Source organism: Helicoverpa armigera, chromosome 8 (genome assembly GCF_030705265.1).
Source record: "Helicoverpa armigera isolate CAAS_96S chromosome 8, ASM3070526v1, whole genome shotgun sequence".
Taxonomy (NCBI): domain Eukaryota; kingdom Metazoa; phylum Arthropoda; class Insecta; order Lepidoptera; family Noctuidae; genus Helicoverpa; species Helicoverpa armigera.
In genome coordinates this window covers 8,294,430-8,316,587 of record NC_087127.1, presented here as the reverse complement: position 1 = coordinate 8,316,587, position 22,158 = coordinate 8,294,430, and the positions used below count along the sequence as shown (strand labels likewise).

Below are 22,158 nucleotides of genomic sequence, written 5' to 3'. Positions count from 1 at the left end.
TGAATTTTGCGAAAATTGGCAAAATTGGGAATGATATTGGTAATAATAGCATTCAGACCGATTGACAGCCTCAGTGGCCTATCTCTACAAGGATATCACCAACGACTGAGAAGACACTGAAAACTTCGTGAGGAAACCTGGAGGAATCCGCCACGATCAAAGGTGGTGATGAACATTCATTCCTTCTCTATATGAGAAGAGGCCTGTGCTCTACAGCGTGACGAGAACAAAAGACTGATAATCATGTTGCCTAGGTTGGGAGTCCATAGTCGCACCTTTGATGAAATCGACCGGTCAGAGTTGCCGCCCTTCAAGTCAAGGTAACATTCTCACTTGTATGCATTACATTCATAATATTCGAAATCATTCACATTCCTTTCATGTGGCTTTCAAAGCAAGGCCAAAGTATGTTTTATGTGACTTCTCGGGAAGCATAAACTAAGAAATTGACAAACAAACAATGCAATTAAAATAAGAATGGAGACCAAACCGAGTATCGACCACGGTGGCTGTTCTCTCTGTGGAAGTCAAATGACTCAGTAAAGAGTGAAAATATCCCGAGGAACCCTGCTGATTAACGCTCATTCCTTCTCTGTATGAGAAGAGGCCTGTGCTGTGCAGAGGGTTAATAGCAAGACTGACGATGATGTTGCTCAGGTCTGGACTACTACGCATGTTGCGTCAAAACGGCGACTTTGACGAAATCGACCGGTCAGAGTTGCCACCCTTCCAGCAGCAAAGGTAAATACGACAGTAAGGTAGTACGACATTCGTATATTTGATATTATTCCCATTCCTTTTATATTGTTTTCAAAGCAAGACCAGAAGTAATATTTTATTATGACTTCTGGGCTAGCAGGATCCATGATGAATTGTCAAACAATCAATAAATAAAAATGTTAGCGGGGTCCAGGCGGATTATCGGCCACGGTGGTGTTTGTCTCTACGGAAGTCAAATGACTCAGTAAAGAGTGAAAATATCCTGTGGAACCCTGGTGATTAACGCTCATTCCATTTTAAATAAAATCAAAATAAGAATGGTGACCAAATCGAGAATCGACCACGGTGGCTATTTTCTCTATGGAGCTCAAATGACTCTGTAAAGACCGAAAATATCGTGAGGAAATCTGGCGATTAACTCTGATTCCATCTCTGTATGAGAAGAGGCCTGTGCTGTGCAGAGGGTTAATAGCAAGACTGACGATGATGTTGCTCAGGTCTGGACTACTACGCATGCCGCAAAGCGGCGACTTTGACGAAATCGACCGGTCAGAGTTGCCACCCTTCCAGCAGCAAAGGTAAATACGACAGTAAGGTAGTACGACATTCGTATATTTGATATAATTCCCATTCCTTTTATATTGTTTTCAAAGCAAGACCAGAAAGAATATTTTAATATGAATTCTCGGTTAGCATGAACCATGGCAATTGTAAAACAAATAATTATAAAAAATGGGGTCAAGACGGATTGTCGGCCACGGCGGTTGTTCGCTCTAAGGAAGTCAAATGACTCGGTAATCAGTGAAAATATCCTGAGCAAATCTGGCGATTAACTCTGATTCCATCTCTGTATGAGAAGAGGCCTGTGCTGTGCAGAGGGTTAATAGCAAGACTGACGATGATGTTGCTCAGGTCTGGACTACTACGCATGCCGCAAAGCGGCGACTTTGACGAAATCGACCGGTCAGAGTTGCCACCCTTCCAGCAGCAAAGGTAAATACGACAGTAAGGTAGTACGACATTCGTATATTTGATATAATTCCCATTCCTTTTATATTGTTTTCAAAGCACGACCAGAAGTAATATTTTAATATGACTTCTGGGCTAGCATGATCCAAAATAAAATGTCAAACGAACAATAAAATCAAAATAAGAATTGTGACCAAACCGAGTATCGACCACGGTGGCTGTTTTCTCTATAGAGCTCAAATGACTCTGTAAAGACTGAAAATATCCTGAGGAAACCTGGAGATTATATCTGATTCCTTCTCTGTATGAGAAGAGGCCTATGCTGTGCAGAGGGTTAATAGCAAGACTGACGATGATGTTGCTCAGGTCTGGACTACTACGCATGCCGCAAAGCGGCGACTTTGACGAAATCGACCGGTCAGAGTTGCCACCCTTCCAGCAGCAAAGGTAAATACGACAGTAAGGTAGTACGACATTCGTATATTTGATATTATTCCCATTCCTTTTATATTGTTTTCAAAGCAAGACCAGAAGTAATATTTTATTATGACTTCTGGGCTAGCAGGATCCATGATGAATTGTCAAACAATCAATAAATAAAAATGTTAGCGGGGTCCAGGCGGATTATCGGCCACGGTGGTGTTTGTCTCTACGGAAGTCAAATGACTCAGTAAAGAGTGAAAATATCCTGTGGAACCCTGGTGATTAACGCTCATTCCATTTTAAATAAAATCAAAATAAGAATGGTGACCAAATCGAGAATCGACCACGGTGGCTATTTTCTCTATGGAGCTCAAATGACTCTGTAAAGACCGAAAATATCGTGAGGAAATCTGGCGATTAACTCTGATTCCATCTCTGTATGAGAAGAGGCCTGTGCTGTGCAGAGGGTTAATAGCAAGACTGACGATGATGTTGCTCAGGTCTGGACTACTACGCATGCCGCAAAGCGGCGACTTTGACGAAATCGACCGGTCAGAGTTGCCACCCTTCCAGCAGCAAAGGTAAATACGACAGTAAGGTAGTACGACATTCGTATATTTGATATAATTCCCATTCCTTTTATATTGTTTTCAAAGCAAGACCAGAAAGAATATTTTAATATGAATTCTCGGTTAGCATGAACCATGGCAATTGTAAAACAAATAATTATAAAAAATGGGGTCAAGACGGATTGTCGGCCACGGCGGTTGTTCGCTCTAAGGAAGTCAAATGACTCGGTAATCAGTGAAAATATCCTGAGCAAATCTGGCGATTAACTCTGATTCCATCTCTGTATGAGAAGAGGCCTGTGCTGTGCAGAGGGTTAATAGCAAGACTGACGATGATGTTGCTCAGGTCTGGACTACTACGCATGCCGCAAAGCGGCGACTTTGACGAAATCGACCGGTCAGAGTTGCCACCCTTCCAGCAGCAAAGGTAAATACGACAGTAAGGTAGTACGACATTCGTATATTTGATATAATTCCCATTCCTTTTATATTGTTTTCAAAGCACGACCAGAAGTAATATTTTAATATGACTTCTGGGCTAGCATGATCCAAAATAAAATGTCAAACGAACAATAAAATCAAAATAAGAATTGTGACCAAACCGAGTATCGACCACGGTGGCTGTTTTCTCTATAGAGCTCAAATGACTCTGTAAAGACTGAAAATATCCTGAGGAAACCTGGAGATTATATCTGATTCCTTCTCTGTATGAGAAGAGGCCTATGCTGTGCAGAGGGTTAATAGCAAGACTGACGATGATGTTGCTCAGGTCTGGACTACTACGCATGCCGCAAAGCGGCGACTTTGACGAAATCGACCGGTCAGAGTTGCCACCCTTCCAGCAGCAAAGGTAAATACGACAGTAAGGTAGTACGACATTCGTATATTTGATATTATTCCCATTCCTTTTATATTGTTTTCAAAGCAAGACCAGAAGTAATATTTTATTATGACTTCTGGGCTAGCAGGATCCATGATGAATTGTCAAACAATCAATAAATAAAAATGTTAGCGGGGTCCAGGCGGATTATCGGCCACGGTGGTGTTTGTCTCTACGGAAGTCAAATGACTCAGTAAAGAGTGAAAATATCCTGTGGAACCCTGGTGATTAACGCTCATTCCATTTTAAATAAAATCAAAATAAGAATGGTGACCAAATCGAGTATCGACCACGGTGGCTGTTTTCTCTATGGGGCTCAAATGACTCTGTAAAGACCGAAAATATCCTGAGGAAATCTGGCGATTAACTCTGATTCCATCTCTGTATGAGAAGAGGCCTGTGTTGTGCAGAGGGTTAATAGCAAGACTGACGATGATGTTGCTCAGGTCTGGACTACTACGCATGCCGCAAAGCGGTGACTTTGACGAAATCGACCGGTCAGAGTTGCCACCCTTCCAGCAGCAAAGGTAAATACGACAGTAAGGTAGTACGACATTCGTATATTTGATATAATTCCCATTCCTTTTATATTGTTTTCAAAGCAAGACCAAAAAGAATATTTTAATATGAATTCTCGGTTAGCATGAACCATGGCAATTGTAAAACAAATAATTATAAAAAATGGGGTCAAGACGGATTGTCGGCCACGGCGGTTGTTCGCTCTAAGGAAGTCAAATGACTCAGTAATCAGTGAAAATATCCTGAGCAAATCTGGCGATTAACTCTGATTCCATCTCTGTATGAGAAGAGGCCTGTGCTGTGCAGAGGGTTAATAGCAAGACTGACGATGATGTTGCTCAGGTCTGGACTACTACGCATGCCGCAAAGCGGCGACTTTGACGAAATCGACCGGTCAGAGTTGCCACCCTTCCAGCAGCAAAGGTAAATACGACAGTAAGGTAGTACGACATTCGTATATTTGATATAATTCCCATTCCTTTTATATTGTTTTCAAAGCAAGACCAGAAGTAATATTTTAATATGACTTCTGGGCTAGCAGGATCCATGATGAATTGTCAAACAATCAATAAATAAAAATGTTAGCGGGGTCCAGGTGGATTATCGGCCACGGTGGTGTTTGTCTCTAAGGAAGTCAAATGACTCAGTAAGGAGTGAAAATATCCTGAGGAACCCTGGTGATTAACGCTCATTCCTTCTCTGTATGAGAAGAGGCCTGTGCTGTGCAGAGGGTTAATAGCAAGACTGACGATGATGTTGCTCAGGTCTGGACTACTACGCTTGTTGCCGCAAAGCGGCGACTTTGACGAGATTGACCGGTCAGAGTTGCCACCCTTCCAGCAGCAAAGGTAAATACGACAGTAAGGTAGTACGACATTCGTATATTTGATATAATTCCCATTCCTTTTATATTGTTTTCAAAGCAAGACCAAAAAGAATATTTTAATATGAATACTCGGTTAGCATGAACCATGGCAATTGTAAAACAAATAATTATAAAAAATGGGGTCAAGACGGATTGTCGGCCACGGCGGTTGTTCGCTCTAAGGAAGTCAAATGACTCAGTAATCAGTGAAAATATCCTGAGCAAATCTGGCGATTAACTCTGATTCCATCTCTGTATGAGAAGAGGCCTGTGCTGTGCAGAGGGTTAATAGCAAGACTGACGATGATGTTGCTCAGGTCTGGACTACTACGCATGCCGCAAAGCGGCGACTTTGACGAAATCGACCGGTCAGAGTTGCCACCCTTCCAGCAGCAAAGGTAAATACGACAGTAAGGTAGTACGACATTCGTATATTTGATATAATTCCCATTCCTTTTATATTGTTTTCAAAGCAAGACCAAAAAGAATATTTTAATATGAATTCTCGGTTAGCATGAACCATGGCAATTGTAAAACAAATAATTATAAAAAATGGGGTCAAGACGGATTGTCGGCCACGGCGGTTGTTCGCTCTAAGGAAGTCAAATGACTCAGTAATCAGTGAAAATATCCTGAGCAAATCTGGCGATTAACTCTGATTCCATCTCTGTATGAGAAGAGGCCTGTGCTGTGCAGAGGGTTAATAGCAAGACTGACGATGATGTTGCTCAGGTCTGGACTACTACGCATGCCGCAAAGCGGCGACTTTGACGAAATCGACCGGTCAGAGTTGCCACCCTTCCAGCAGCAAAGGTAAATACGACAGTAAGGTAGTACGACATTCGTATATTTGATATAATTCCCATTCCTTTTATATTGTTTTCAAAGCAAGACCAGAAGTAATATTTTAATATGACTTCTGGGCTAGCAGGATCCATGATGAATTGTCAAACAATCAATAAATAAAAATGTTAGCGGGGTCCAGGTGGATTATCGGCCACGGTGGTGTTTGTCTCTAAGGAAGTCAAATGACTCAGTAAGGAGTGAAAATATCCTGAGGAACCCTGGTGATTAACGCTCATTCCTTCTCTGTATGAGAAGAGGCCTGTGCTGTGCAGAGGGTTAATAGCAAGACTGACGATGATGTTGCTCAGGTCTGGACTACTACGCTTGTTGCCGCAAAGCGGCGACTTTGACGATTGACCGGTCAGAGTTGCCACCCTTCCAGCAGCAAAGGTAAATACGACAGTAAGGTAGTACGACATTCGTATATTTGATATAATTCCCATTCCTTTTATATTGTTTTCAAAGCAAGACCAAAAAGAATATTTTAATATGAATACTCGGTTAGCATGAACCATGGCAATTGTAAAACAAATAATTATAAAAAATGGGGTCAAGACGGATTGTCGGCCACGGCGGTTGTTCGCTCTAAGGAAGTCAAATGACTCAGTAATCAGTGAAAATATCCTGAGCAAATCTGGCGATTAACTCTGATTCCATCTCTGTATGAGAAGAGGCCTGTGCTGTGCAGAGGGTTAATAGCAAGACTGACGATGATGTTGCTCAGGTCTGGACTACTACGCATGCCGCAAAGCGGCGACTTTGACGAAATCGACCGGTCAGAGTTGCCACCCTTCCAGCAGCAAAGGTAAATACGACAGTAAGGTAGTACGACATTCGTATATTTGATATAATTCCCATTCCTTTTATATTGTTTTCAAAGCAAGACCAGAAGTAATATTTTAATATGACTTCTGGGCTAGCATGATCCAAAATAAAATGTCAAGCGAACAATAAAATCAAAATAAGAATGGTGACCAAACCGAGTATCGACCACGGTGGCTGTTTTCTCTATGGAGCTCAAATGACTCTGTAAAGACCGAAAATATCCTGAGGAAACCTGGAGATTATATCTGATTCCTTCTCTGTATGAGAAGAGGCCTGTGCTGTACAGAGAGAGATTATCAAAAGACTGATGATGATGTTGCTCAGGTCTAGACTACTACGCATGATGCTGCAAAAGCGCAACTTTGACGAGATTGACCGGTCAGAGTTGCCACCCTTCCAGCAGCAAAGGTAAATACGACAGTAAGGTAGTACGACATTCGTATATTTGATATAATTCCCATTCCTTTTATATTGTTTTCAAAGCAAGACCAAAAAGAATATTTTAATATGAATTCTCGGTTAGCATGAACCATGGCAATTGTAAAACAAATAATTATAAAAAATGGGGTCAAGACGGATTGTCGGCCACGGCGGTTGTTCGCTCTAAGGAAGTCAAATGACTCAGTAATCAGTGAAAATATCCTGAGCAAATCTGGCGATTAACTCTGATTCCATCTCTGTATGAGAAGAGGCCTGTGCTGTGCAGAGGGTTAATAGCAAGACTGACGATGATGTTGCTCAGGTCTGGACTACTACGCATGCCGCAAAGCGGCGACTTTGACGAAATCGACCGGTCAGAGTTGCCACCCTTCCAGCAGCAAAGGTATATATAAACACAGTAGTAGACATTCGTTATATTTGATATAATTCTAAATTTCTTTTATATTGCTTTCAAAGCAAGACCAGAAACGATATTTTATAATGACTTCTGGGCTAGCAGGATCCATGAAAAATTGTCAAACGAACAATGATTATAAATGTTAAGTGGGGTCAAGATGGATTATCAGCCACGGTGGTTTTTTACTTCTTTCGTGTCGATGACATGTCTTATAGTGAGACTACACTTTGTCAGCCCACAGCGAGAGTACGGCCGGATACGCTCATGAGGTCCTGCCGCGAGCAAGTTTCAGGGCACAGTGATACCCCACCTGGACCGATTGTCTTTGTTTCGGTCGACCTGAGTTCGGAGTCTGTTTAAGGACTGCCAAACTCTTCTCGGGAGATCGTGTCCAGGAGGGAGACTTTCAAAGAACGGGACAAACGGAGTAGGCAGTGAACTCCTCAACCGCCAAAGTTCCATCTACGGTTGTTCTCTCTACGACAGTCAAATGACTCAGTAAACAGTGAAAATATCCTGAGAAAACATGGTGATTAACGCTCATTCCTTCTCTGTATGAGAAGAGGCCTGTGCTCTACAGGGCAATAACAAAAGACTGATAATCATTTGCTTAGGTTGTGGTTGCATAATCGCAACTTTGACGAGATCGACCGGTCAGAGTTGCCGCCCTTCCAGCAGCAAAGGTAAATATGAACTCAGTTGTACTTAGACATTCGTTATTATAAATACAGTTGTATGACATTCGTTATATGTGATATAATTCTAAATTCCTTTTATATTGCTTTCAAAACAAAACCACAAAGATTTTGTTATATTACTTCTCGGTTAGCATGAACCAAAATAAATTGTGAAAGAAACAAGAATTAAAAATGTTAATGAGGTCAAGACGGATTATCTGCAACGGTAGCTGTTCTCTCTATGGATTTCCAAAGTCACAGTAAGGAGTGAAAATGTCCAGAGGAAACCTAGTGATTAACGCTCATCTCTTCTCTAAATGAGAAGAGGCCTATGCTGTGCAGAGGCACAATAGCAAGAGACTGATGATGATGTTGCTCAGGTCTGGACTACTACGCATGTTGCTGAAAAAGCGCAACTTTGACGAGATCGACCGGTCAGAGTTGCCACCCTTCAAGTCAAGGTAATCATAAACACGGTAGTATGACATTCGTTACATTTGTAAATTTACGATATAGCTTTCAGGTTCCTATATTTTTTTTATTCTTTTTATTGTCGGCCATGGTGTCTGATTTATTTTGAAGGATCAGCCAGCTGCGCAAGACATATTTCAGGACACAATCATTTTGGCAGACACAGGTGTACTCTATGTAAAAAACGATGAAACGGCAATCGAACAACACTGGACAGAAATCAAGCACTTGACCTACATTTACTTACGTTCTTTCCTGTGCATAGGTGTATCAAGTCCCAAACTTCAAGACTCCTAGCTGATTGGTGAAAGTTTTTAAAAATGCATCAAGATATTTCGGCCCGGCCTGAGAAAGGAGCCCTGAGGAAACGTGTAATCCCTCGCTGCCTACATCCAACGCCACCCGCGGACCATGGAAGTGACACTCCGGAATTCGCCAACAATATAAAAGACTGTGTAAATGTGGTACTTCGCCTCAGTTTGTTAAAACCAGGGCCAAGTTAAGGAGTCCCAGTTGAAATAATCGAATTGTTTTATGTTGCCCAGGTCTGGACTAAATGCTTTGGTGCAAAAACGCAACAACTTCGACGAGATTAACGCGTCAGAGACATATGATATGTAAACAAGATGTTACCAGTATGCGTTATATTTAAAATCAGTCGTAAACGTCGTAGAATGTGTTAACGTGACTTCTTGTTCAGCATAAACCACGTTTACTTTAAGGACATCGTTTAGATTTTAACCGACTTATCTAGTTTTGTATTTCTCAGGTCCGGAGTGGAAACGTACCTGAAGAAACGCACCTTCGATGAGCTCGACCAGTCAAACATCAAAGTCTTCCCCTCCAAGCGGTTCTCCCACATGTAAGAAAAATTAATACCTTAAAAAATACACCTATAGGTATAAGCCCGATTGAAAGTCCGTCTGTAGGTATGTTCCCGAGAAGAGCAGCTATGATCTAGAACACGGCACACTCACTATTAGATGAAGTTACTTCCTTAAACAACAGACTTCAGCGAACTATTAATATTCAGCTGAATGATAAATAAAACCCACTCCAACTTCAAGAATAAACTATGACTGTAATTTCAATGTTCTAATGTATTCCGCATATTTCAGTTCGAGCTTCGACAAGAAGAGGTACAGAGCTGAATACCCCATCGATGAGATTGATCTGTCTCACTTCCCCATTGGCTCCAAACGGTCCCAAGACAGTGTAATGTAAACGACAGAATCTAGCAACCGTCCTTTTTAAACACCATTATATCCACAAACAAAATTCTTTCTTCGGAACTCTGTGATTGACTAATAAAATATTTAGTTCGATGTTACAGTAATAATGGTCTTTTCTTTGTCTTTCTGCGATACTGAAGAACTTATTTTTCTAAAAGTTTTAATGAGGTCAGAAAGGAATTTTATCAAAAGTTATTTGTTCCCCGAACTTGGCGGTCACGTGCCTACAGGTCTACATCTGATTACCTACATCATATATACTCTCTAGTTGAGGAGTGTGAAAGTACACTTTAGTTTACCCTCACTCCTCGCCCTTTATTATAGAGAAGTAATAATAACTAGACTTAAATTAAACTTATTGTAAATTTCTCAGATATTATTATTGGTAGTAAATAAAATGTGTAATAAAGAGGGAGAGGTTTAGAATCTAACTAAATGTTATATCGGTCTCAAAATAAATTAAAAAAATATACGCCTTACATACAGCCCCATCGTCGAAACAGTCCTTGATTCGTAGCATGTTCCTCTAATCTAATACTTGTAGTTTCGCGTTACGTTTGAATACATTTGACTAAATATGCCAAAAAGTATTAACATGTTTTTAATTAATTCCTTTCTTTGTTATCGTATGATGTTTAGAATATTTAACCTAAAAATTGTTTGTAAATTAGGTATTTTACTTCAATGTATTACATACCTACTTACTATTGTATTTAAATTAATTTATAACTTTTGAGTATGAAAATTATGAAATAAATTAAAAGATTATGAATGTTCTTCTTTGTTTTATTTTGACTTCATGATCATTTGATAACAATGAATTTGTGGAATAACTAGGCTATAGTTATTAATGCTATATATTAATGCTTTAGTTTATAGCCTATTGCTAGTCAACATCTTGCGAAGGTCAGTGACCCTTTCTAAACAAGCACTAGATTATGTATAGCCGACGGCTAATAGCTGTCTTCCTTTACATATTTTTAACTTCTTAGAAACAATTCAATAAGTATGCTATCAAATCTTAATACTTAAATCACCGAACAGCCTGTAGTCAACACAAGTTATAATTAATCCTACCAAAAATATTAATTTTGAACCCAAGAGCAAAATCTCTTTGAGAAATAATAAGTAATTGTTCGGCCAACAAAATTGTTGAAATACAAAGGAGTTTAATTTAATGATTTTCTTATTAAATCAAACTTTAAAAATGGGGGTTAAACTAATTCGAAAGTTTTATCGATAGCGTAACTTTGTACTTTGTAGTTTTACTTTATTCGTGAGGACATGAAAAGTTTTTTAGAAAATTAAATTGGGATAGCTAATTATACGTGTGTACATTAATGACGGTTCAAATAATCACGTAGAGAGGTAAAACGAATCAAAGTCCACAAGGTGGCTCATAAAAGTAAGGTGCGCCGAGATTGCGACGACAAATGGCGACAAATAGCCGATGACGAAGGTTCCTAAGTAATTAAAGTTCGCGTTGTTGGAACGCAATCTAACTAAACAATCTAAACTGTGACAAATAACCAACCGGTACAGTCACATTCGATTAAAAACTCACTAACACACTGCCGAGGTAAATCGGCACGCGAAAGTAACTTACGCTCGGTACCGCGGTATTGGTTTGCAATGGAAATACAAAATAGGTTTGTTTTAGTTTATAAATGAACTGCCTACATTGATTTCGTGATGTTTTTTAATAGTCTTTAGGTATAATGCAACCCTACACTACACAATACTTAATAATAATTAAAAAACATCTAATTTACATAATACAATTATGAAAGCCGCCTTTTATGTTTCGGACTCGCAATAATAATAATGTAAAGCGAATGATATATAGAAATTAAGTTCATTACATTGGGAATATAAATGTGGGTTTAGAAAATGCTCAATTTATTTAAACAAATTGTTACACAGTCTGGTAGGGGTATAGACTTATTTACGACAACAATACATTTCAACTTGATTATTTCTAAAAAAAAAATCTAAAAAAGTTCCTCGTCGGTTTACATAGGTAGTCCTACAATAAAATGCTTGACCCCCATTAAATCGCCACAAGAATATATAGGTAGCAAATAAAATAAATCCATTAATTCCCACACTCAACGATAATGGGTTAGTAAGACGCGTTTTAAAGAAATTGTTTCCTGAGGACGTTCTACTGAGATATCGGCAAATACTGCACTTAAGTACTAAAAGGAGAACAAACATTAGGCGGCCCTGTGTTCTAGAGTACCTTCTGTGGACACTGGGTACTTCATTAGTACGTTACTAGCTCCACATATAATGTTACTCCAACCATTTTTACGTGGAAAACTCCATGGGAAGTATGTAAAGGGTGCTTAACAAACATTTCGAATACTTTCAATTTTAAGTAAATATGAGGTTAATTTCTGGTTCGTTTTATACATATATACTTTTGAAAGTCAGATGTAAGAGTGATATTGTACCTATCGAATAGTAACATGTTTAATTTTAATTAGGTACAGTCAGTACAAGATATGTGTGTAGTTTTGGGGTAGGTAATTGTGCACCTAGACTAGATTATTACGAAATATATAAATTATTTTTTATCTAAACTCCATCAGCTGGTTTGTACAAATCGCCTCAGTTGTTTTAGTTTATTTCATACAAACACTATGAATCGGCGACATGAATACAAAACCTGAGTGATGGAACGACTATATTTTGATGGATGAGGCGTGGAAGCGATTTAGATCCGCAGTTAATTGAATGCAACTTAGTACACTGTGAAATTATTTATTATTAATGCAAACTGAATTACATGATAATAATGTACAATAAAAAATAGGTGATAAATAAGACGTTAAAATGGTATAGGGCGCTAAAATCAGAGTTATATTGTCCCGTAGCAAGCTCGTAACTTTTCGTAACCGGCTCGTAGCATTCCCGTAGCCATGTCGTAGCAAACATGTTTATTGAATGAGATTGAATGCCATATCCAGTTTACGAGTACACCACAATCTATAATTTTATATTCAATATCTTATACTGTGGTCTCATGTATAATAAAGTACGTAGAAAAGCTCTTAGCTAAGTCGAATCCGCGGATCGATCAATCATAAGGTAGTATAAGCATATGCTACGCTTGGCGCGGTCAGGCCGTGGATGGGTGACCATCTTCATCATTTTGAGTTCTTCCATGCTTCGGAAGGCACGATAAATTAGTGGGTCCCGGCTGTCATTTGTACCGATGAACCTCTTTGGCAGTCGTTACGGATAGTCTTACATACAACATAGTTGAGAAAAGGCTGGGAAAATGAGAAGAATAAATGATGTAGAAAAAAACAAAAGATAAATAAAAATGTTAGAGAGATTATTGAATCGTCTTTATCCGATTCCGTCACATTTGATGCTGCAAATAGAAAAAAATATGTAAGTAATGACAAATAACAAATCCTCAGTAACGAGGGTCGAACCATGTGAACTATGTCACCCTGGTTGGAAACATATCTTGTATCGTGTTGTTATGGAAAAAATAAATTCTATTTTTGATATAAATTCTGATACATATTACATCATACTGTACGACTTTTTCAGAAAGAGTCTCTTATTTTTTATATGAGTAAAAATATAGTAAAGAAGGGAATATTTTGACTAGTAAATAAATATATTATCGAAATACCTAAGTACTCTTCATGTATGTTTTGTGTTAAGTATTACATAATCGCATGCTGAAAAAAAAGATACAAAACTAAATAAATATTTTATATGAACGTCTTAGATTAAAGTTGCAAAGTGATATTTCTCAAGAGACTGGTTGGTCTTTGCACGAGCTATATCTATTAGGAACCTAGGTAATCTCGAAGCTCTTCATTACAGCGACGGCAGACCATTTCTTTCATAATAACTTAATTTTCTCTGTAATACTCTACCTTTAGATAGGAAACGTATTACTTAATCTCTAAAGTTTTAAAAGCTACACTAAGGAGTAATGTTTTATATTTCTTCTATATTAACAATATCCATAGGTACTGTAAAATATCAAGATATGAAAACTTGGATTTAAAACTCGCAGCAGAAAACCCCATTTAATAATATTAAAAGCTAATAAAAATAATGTTTTATCCACTTTCAATAAAGGTCACGAAACTAATATCTTTTCAGTAAAAACGTAAAAAGTATTGATGAAACTAAACTTATGTTAATGAGAAAGCGCTCTTTCGAATATCAATTTTCGTGAAACGTAGATCAAACGGTAATCCATTAAGTATAATTTTATTTTTATAAAATAAGTTGGACGATATTTAAAAAGTGTTACCTATATATAACCTGCAAATAAACATAAAATAGCCCCATTTTCAACAAAAATATGTATATATATTTAGGCCCGTCCAATGTTTATAAGTATTTTGAGAAACTTTTGTAACTTCGCAGAACATTTCCTTAATACTTTGCCAATAACATAATAGACTTACCTACAATCAAACAATGCCTGCTATTTTTATAAAAAAATAATACACTAAATGTTTCACATTACCGCAATGACTCTATGAAAAAAATTGAATTTTGAAGAGAAATAAATATTAGATCAGCTACCCTAACTCGTACTAGGTAATCTAATGAGAGGTAAGTGATATCACATTTTTATCACTCTTCCCAGTTTCCAGATGGGCTGTTCTTACATTGAGCACTTGGCACTTGGACTGCATCGCTTCTGCCTTCTAAAATAACCAAAATGCAATAGACGGTGGTACAGAGGCGGATCGTTGGAACTATGGGCATGAATACGACTCTAATTTTCTTGTGACGTCACAATCATTTCTTCTTTTTATGTAGGTCCCTATGGTACTTCTCTCTACAGTAAACCTATACTCCTTTATGAAATACCTTTATATACGTCCTTATGTACGTGCTCTCTGTATATAAGTACTATGAATGTCAATGTACGCACAGAAATGCTCATCAGCTGTAAACTCACATAGGTTTTCAGACATAGGTATCGTATAGATTAGCCAAGAACATTTTTTGACGACAGGATCCGCCCCTGCGGTGGCATAGTACGTAAAGCTTAATCATCAATGTCTCTATGAATACCAAATCTTCCAAGGTCCTTACAAGCGTTCCGTAGCCTGACCTCAGCGTCAACTATTTAATATGCATCGTAAGTCCAAACTTGTTGCAGGGGACGATGGCTGATCTCACGCTATCAATCATTAATTCAACGGATAAATTGGATTGGGGCCCGCATAAATTCAAGTTCACAAATTGCCTCCTCCGCGAATTTACAAAACTTTTCACAATACGTGTAAAGCCTCCAACTTTGAACAGAGATGTCGAATGCAAACTTGAAAATTTTGGCCGACGATAGTATTCCTAGGCTTATTTAGTTTTGAGTAAAATATTAAGAACTTTTTAAGATTTGAGCACAAAATCTCTAAATATATATTCTGTATGAAAAATGACTTGCCAGCTAGGTACATGTTGATATAATAAACCTACTATCTTACAAAGAACTATTGTTTCCATCGAGCAATTGTAATGTTGTGGCAAATAAATGAGGTAGCACTTCTTACGGGATACCAAAACAATGCAAATCGTTTTTACCTTTCCAAAATTCCCGGCATAAAAGTTTTTGTTGGTTTATCTCGTTTTTGTAGCGTGTGAATGACTAGGGTGACTTGGTTTTAACTTTGCATTTAGCTAATGAGTCAAAATGTAGGTCAATGCGCCTCAAGTTTCAGTCTTCCCGGGTGCTTTAAAATATAATGTGGCTCACTAGAAGGTAAGTTAAATAACTACTCAAGCCTTAAGGCCTTTAAATCCCTTGCCTACATACTTCTAAGTCTTGGAAAGTTTTTATTATGAAAGCTGGCTATAAAACATGAAAAAAAGCATATGGAATAAAAAACAACAACGAAAAGCAGGTACTTGCGAGATCTATAATACGATTTCATATCCTAATGTTCAGTAGCTGATAATGGAAATTCACCTACTACTGAAAAGAATTAACTGTGAAAAGTCTAAAACTTACTATACGTACTTCACCTCTCTAGACTTTATATAATCTACCGGGATACCTATCAATTAGTTTTAATAGATTCGGTGCCTAATTTCAGGAATTCTAAGTTTGTTATTTATATTCAGAAAGAATAAATTAAAGTAGGAACTAAAGGAATAGCTTCAGAACCAAGGGATTGTAGAATTTAAAACACAGTTATTCTCCGATTTAGTACACTTTATTCCACAAACACTTCCTATGGCGGTCAACAAGTGACTGACAAACCAAATGACACACGTGATTATTACAACTCGCAAAATCAACTGACCGTCTTATTTATTAATCAACATCAAAATAATTTAAAGTATGACAATACTATTAACTAAACAATTAAATATCAAAATATAAGTAAATGTAATTTATGTATCCTTTAACTTTACATGTACAATATTGGGTATTAATACAGTTTTTATTAAGTACATCCGTTTGGTCTCAAGTCAAAACAATGTATAATTACATAATATTCAATCAGGTGAGTATTAATTATTCTACAGAGTTTATTTACATAGTATTAATTATTCTTAATTATGTTACTAATATTATTATTAAATACCATTAGGCTTACAGCTCGGCCTTCCTGCAACAAGCGAGTCCCTTCGCGCAATAGTATACACAAAATACGGAATGAACTGTAATTTTACTTCATGCACACTAATGTTATACAATACTAATTTTATGCAAATCATTTTTTTATTTATTTACACATTAATTTGAATGACTACAGAATATACAATACAATAAATTATTATTTATCAAGTAGTACCCATGGACGTAACATTGTACTTTAATGTAATTAGTATGATAGTATAATTTTAGCCTAAGAGTGAAAATCGCATGATCTCATATATATCTATATAACTGTTAATGATTATTCTATGTCTGCTGTCTGATCATTATCAGAGTTATTTTCATCATCACTACTTTCCAGATCTCTATTGAAATGCAGCCATGGTTGCATTTTGTCTACTGCTACAATGGCTTCGTAGCGGCGGTTATTTTTTCGAGACAATGGTGTGTCTTCGATTACATACCTATCATTGGGAAGGGCTTTTAGGACCCGGTACGGTCCTTGGAACTTTACGACTAATTTTTGCGATTGTCCATCATGAGCAAGTTGCCGTTCTACACGCACTAAGTCTCCTTCAGAGTATTGTTTTGCCGGTTTTCTACGGCTATTAAACTGTTCTTGATCTTTGTTTTGTTTTTCTATTATTTTCTCCCTAGCTTCGTCCAGACGTTACATTAACAGTATCGTCTAGAACTTCACCTAAAAGTCCTTCACTACGACACTTAATGTTAAATCCGAAAAGCAATTCGGAGGGTGTCTTGTTAGTTGTTTTATGAGTAGTAGTATTCAAGCCTAGTTGAATATCCGATACGTACTCGTCCCATGATTTTTCGTCTTTTCCGTGGGTTGAGGTAGATAGCGCATCTAAGATGGTTCTGTTAAAGCGCTCTACTTGGCCGTTCGCCCTAGGGGTCGCCACTGCGTTCACTATATGCTTAATGCTATATGAAGTTATAAAGTCTTTAAAAGCTCCGCTTGTAAAGCTAGATCCTTTATCTGTAATTAGGCGCATCGGGGTTCCAAAATAACTAATGAACTCTTTAAGGACTCTGATTGTGGTTGCGGATTTAGTATCTTTTACTGGTTTTATGGCAACGTATTTTGTGAACCCATCCACTATGACGAGTAAATAGCAATTTCCTTTCTTGCTTTTTATAAAAGGTCCTAAATGGTCAGCATGAACTGTGTGGAAAGGCACGCTGGGTTTGTCTATAGGGTGAAGTTCGCCTTCACGTTTCCCACCCGGTGCTTTGTGGTGCGAGCATTCCAAGCAGGAAGAAACGTATTTCTTTACGAACTTCCGCATTTTCGCAAACCAATAATTCTTACGAATGCGCTGGAGAGTCTTGTCGAAACCACAATGACCCACGTCATCATGATTCATTTTCAGGATTTGGAAACGCACTCCTTTGGGTACGACCCATTTGATTTCATCCCCAACAATTCGATATACCCGATCATTCTTTAGTTTATAATTTTGCAAATGTCCATTATTTGTTCTGAATTTGAGTCAGATAAAGTTTCCTTTATCCTTCTTACTTCATCGTCAGCCGTTTGTACGGTTGCAATCCAATCTTGTTCCGTGTTCTCGATGGTCAGAACATCCAAACATACTGGTGATTCTATTTCACCGTCTCCAACTGGATTGCGACTTAGGGCGTCAACGTGAGACATACGTGACCCCGGTCTATACTCGATGGTGCAGTCAAATTCTTGCAACTGTATCCACCATCGAGCAATTCGGGGAATGAGATCACGCTTGATCAGAGTTGACCGTAATGCATTGCAATCCGTGAAGATTTTGAACGGAATACCAATCAGATAAATTCTAAATCGATTAAGTGAGGCCACTACTGCTAGTGTCTCCAGGTCATAGGAGTGGAGTTTGCGTTCTTCTGCGTTAGTTTTACGACTGAAATATGACACAGGTTGGAAAACCCCATCTGAATTGGCCTGAAGTAAGATGCCAGCTAAACCCTCTTTACTGGCATCTGTGTGTAATTGAGTCTCAGCACGGTGATCATAAAGTGCGAGTATGGGTCTTTCAGTTAGCATGGCCTTTATTTTGTTAAAAGCATGGTTTTGAGCTTCGCCCCACGTCCATTTGCTGTCCTTTTTTAGCAAGTCCGTCAGGGGTGCCGCCAGTAAAGCGTAGTTTCTAACGAATCGTCTAAAATAACCTGACAACCCAAGAAACTGCCTAAGTTCATGCTGATTGCTAGGTTTTGGGAATTCACTCACAGCTTCGGTTTTTCGGTGACCAGGTCGTATTCCGTTAGAACTTACCTCGTATCCGAGGAAATCAATAGTGTCGAGGAAGAAATGGCATTTGCTTAATTTTAGCGTAAGACCACCCTTTCTCAACAGCCCTAGAACTTCCTCGAGTCGTTGCAAACCCTCAGTTACGTTTTTAGCTGGAATAAGGACGTCATCCATATATACAATGGCATACTTAATTTTTGCTTCCAGAAGTATTTTGTTAATTGTGCGTTGGAAAACCGAAGGCGCATTTACCAATCCAAATGGCATTCGGTTATACTCGAATTGTCCATCTGGCGTAACAAAAGCAGTTCGGTGTCGAGACTCCTCAGAAATTGCTATTTGATAGTAGCCAGAGGCCAAATCGAGCGACGTAAATACCGTGTTGCCCGCCAGTTGATCAAGTTGATCTTCGATTCGTGGTAAGGGATAGTGTTCCCTTTTCGTTTTACGGTTAAGCTCCCGATAATCGACGCATAACCGCTTATCCCCCGTTTTCTTTTGCACTAGCACGATTGGGCTGGCGTATGGCGAGGTGGATTCTCTGACAATACCGTGATCTACCATCTCCTGTATCATGTTCCGGACTAGCGCTCGATCAGCGAAAGACATCCGGTAGGGTCGATAGACAACAGGTTCTGAATTATCGAGTTCTATAACCATTTCAGTCAAATCTGTGAATCCCAGATCATGGAGGCCACTCGAGAAGCAGTCACTGTGTTTTTGTAACAATAGTTTTAATTGCATGAGTTCCTCTGGAGTTAGGTTGTCACCGTGATTAAAGTCATCTTCGTTCTGGATTTCACAGAACGAAACATTGCATGATTGCAAAGTATCCTCTGGATTTCCCTTATCAGTACTCTTGGGATAAACACGTGCTAAAAGAGTTCCTCTTTTTAAGTTAATTACACTAGATGACGCGTTGTGGACCAGCAGTGCGCTCCGTCCACCTTTGACTTCGTAATCGCCCGGAAGGAGGTAGTACTCACTTCCTACCGGACCCCTAATGGAACCATTAACGTAGACTCGTACATCTGTTTTCGAGTCGGCAAGAACTTGAACAGCACGCAACGTATTTGGGGAGATATCGATGTCTTTACTCACCTCCAGGTGCACCTTAGTACTCGGAATTTGTTGAAATATTACGGCAGTAGGGGTCTTTGTGATAATGATGTCTGGTTTTTCAGTAAACGAGTGTCCTAATAGAACCGACTGACTGATGACATAATCGTCGACTACATACATGTTTATGGTCTGTGTTATATTTTGAACTTCAACGCTGACGGTTGTCATCCCTACTGGGTTAGTCAGATTATTACCTATACCCCTGAGGGTAGGTAAATCCTCTGGTACTACTATATCTAGATTAAATTCCCTAGCCTTTGACAACGTTATTAGAGAGCATTGACTCCCCAGATCTAAATGGCAATCTACAACATTTCCGTTCACCTTGATGTTAAGCTTGTATTTAGCATTCACCTCCTCTACTATATTCAACTGGGCAACCTGTTTTTCCTTATTATCTTTAAGTTGATTTGTGTCTCCTTCGCGGCTTTTATTAGTTTTATTCCTATAACAATGGACAGACAGGTGACCCGATTTATCGCAAGTAGTACATTTTGCTGGGGGTTTGTCGCATTTAAAACGCGGGTGACCAAATTGATCGCAATTATAGCAAATAATTTTTGTAGTGTCAGGCTTTGAACCACCGGATTTAGCAAAGGATGTTGTATTCCTGCGTTCATTCCTGAATTTCGATGATGATTCGTGGTTTTCACGGCTTTGTCCTACTTTGACCGTTCTGAAGTATTTAAGAACCTTTTCTGGGTCAGAAAATTGTGCCGCTTGAGCGCCTACCCTGATAGCTCTATCATCAACGCCATGCAGCAGACAATCTACAGCCTGTCGCCCATAAATTTGACATCTATTTAACAAGTTAATTTTTGCATAATAATAATGATCAAGCGATTCTCCATACTTCACTCTTTTAGCGAGCATCTCGGTTAAAAGTTCAGCATAATCCTCGCGAACTGGAAAAGATTCTATTAATTTGTTCTTCCATTCTGACCAAGTGAATAGCATAGTGGGCAAATTTTGATACCACGATCGTGCTAGCCCAGTCAACTTAGGTAAAGCGTAATGGATTGTCTCTTTATCCTCCCAGCCGTAAATTCCGGCGCACTCCTCTACCTTTGTTAACCAGGTCAAAATCGTTTGTTCCTTTGACATAGGATCAAACTCAGGTACAATGTTAGTATTAAAAGTCATCCTTGGCTTATCTGAACCTTTAACCGATTGCAAAATAGACAAAAATTTATCTAATATAGTATCTGTAGAAGTGTCATGACATTTATATTGCTTAGAACAAGATGGTTGCGACTCACCAAGATCACGCGATGGACTGCGACTCCTCTTCCTGTTGCACCGGGATTCACGCCTTGGGGTAACTTCGTCTTCACTCCTGGGTGTGCACTCGAGTGAACGTCTTCTTCTCTCTTGCCCCGTCCTTGGCGAGCGCTCTCGCTCCCAACGTGCCGGTGTACGCAGGCACCTCTGCGCAGTTCTCCTCGAATGAGTTGTTTCACGCTCTCCATCTAATAACCCATTTCGTTCGACCTCAGCATCGCGCTCCCGCGATGCCCCTGGTCTCTCTGAACCATATTTCCTTAATGACCTGCCTTCACCCACACGTCTGGGTTCTCCAGGCCAACTTGCATGACTAAGCGCTCTCCGCCTTGACTCCAGTGCATCCTGACCCTGACCCTTATACATGGGTACTCCTGGGTCTGCACTAAACCTCTCAAAACTTGTCTCTCGTCTATTACGATCCTCTCGATCCATGTTAATAAACTGAAACTGACAAAAATACAGGTTAATAAACTGTTGCTATGCCTTTTACTGAACCAAATCACAGCAAATTAGATTTAATGTTAACAATACGTTGACACTAGAATGGTCTTGCATTATTAATTTGTTATTAGCCTTTCCAAGTCAGAATGAAGCCTTTTACGATGATACGATGTTCTCCTAGTCGATTATCGGTGGCCGCTCTCATGTAAGGAAACACATATTATAGTGACATATTATAGTGCACAAACTTTGCGCAGACACAGGTGCACTCACTATTCCTTCACTCTCATAGCCCGATGGGACGGCAATCCGACACGACCGGAGAGAGATCAGGCGCGGGACCGATATCCCATGCACGGGTGTATCAATCACCAACTTCCAGGCTCCGGACTACTTCGTGAAAGTTTCTAAAACCCGTAAAGTGATTTCGGCCCGTCCCGGGAATCGAACCCAAGACCTCTAGCGACAGCTAGACCAACGAGGCAGTTGGTTCCGATATAGTTGCTAGTTAAGTCAAACGAGACAGTCCAGACGGTATTATAACCATAAAATATCTCCAACGACATCCGTCATATTCGGTATGATAGTAATTCAAGCGCGTGTATACAGCACGTAAGTA

At 39.0% G+C, this 22,158-nt stretch overlaps 1 protein-coding gene across 1 annotated transcript in view; it reads left to right on the top strand.

Annotated features, from left to right (window-relative positions):
* The window catches only part of LOC110374717 (uncharacterized), a 31,919-nt gene extending 21,468 nt beyond the window's left edge, over positions 1-10,451 (top strand). The window contains exons 11-29 of the mRNA XM_064035815.1: positions 255-320; positions 658-741; positions 1,218-1,298; positions 1,633-1,713; positions 2,056-2,136; positions 2,613-2,693; positions 3,028-3,108; positions 3,451-3,531; positions 4,423-4,503; positions 4,845-4,928; positions 5,263-5,343; positions 5,678-5,758; positions 6,516-6,596; positions 6,941-7,024; positions 7,359-7,439; positions 8,069-8,137; positions 8,512-8,592; positions 9,372-9,464; positions 9,721-10,451. Of these exons, the coding sequence (XP_063891885.1) occupies positions 255-320; positions 658-741; positions 1,218-1,298; positions 1,633-1,713; positions 2,056-2,136; positions 2,613-2,693; positions 3,028-3,108; positions 3,451-3,531; positions 4,423-4,503; positions 4,845-4,928; positions 5,263-5,343; positions 5,678-5,758; positions 6,516-6,596; positions 6,941-7,024; positions 7,359-7,439; positions 8,069-8,137; positions 8,512-8,592; positions 9,372-9,464; positions 9,721-9,826 (1,558 nt within the window). The 3' untranslated portion in view covers positions 9,827-10,451. The remainder of the gene's footprint in view (positions 1-254; positions 321-657; positions 742-1,217; positions 1,299-1,632; positions 1,714-2,055; positions 2,137-2,612; positions 2,694-3,027; positions 3,109-3,450; positions 3,532-4,422; positions 4,504-4,844; positions 4,929-5,262; positions 5,344-5,677; positions 5,759-6,515; positions 6,597-6,940; positions 7,025-7,358; positions 7,440-8,068; positions 8,138-8,511; positions 8,593-9,371; positions 9,465-9,720) is intronic.
* The last annotated feature ends 11,707 nt before the right edge of the window (positions 10,452-22,158 follow it).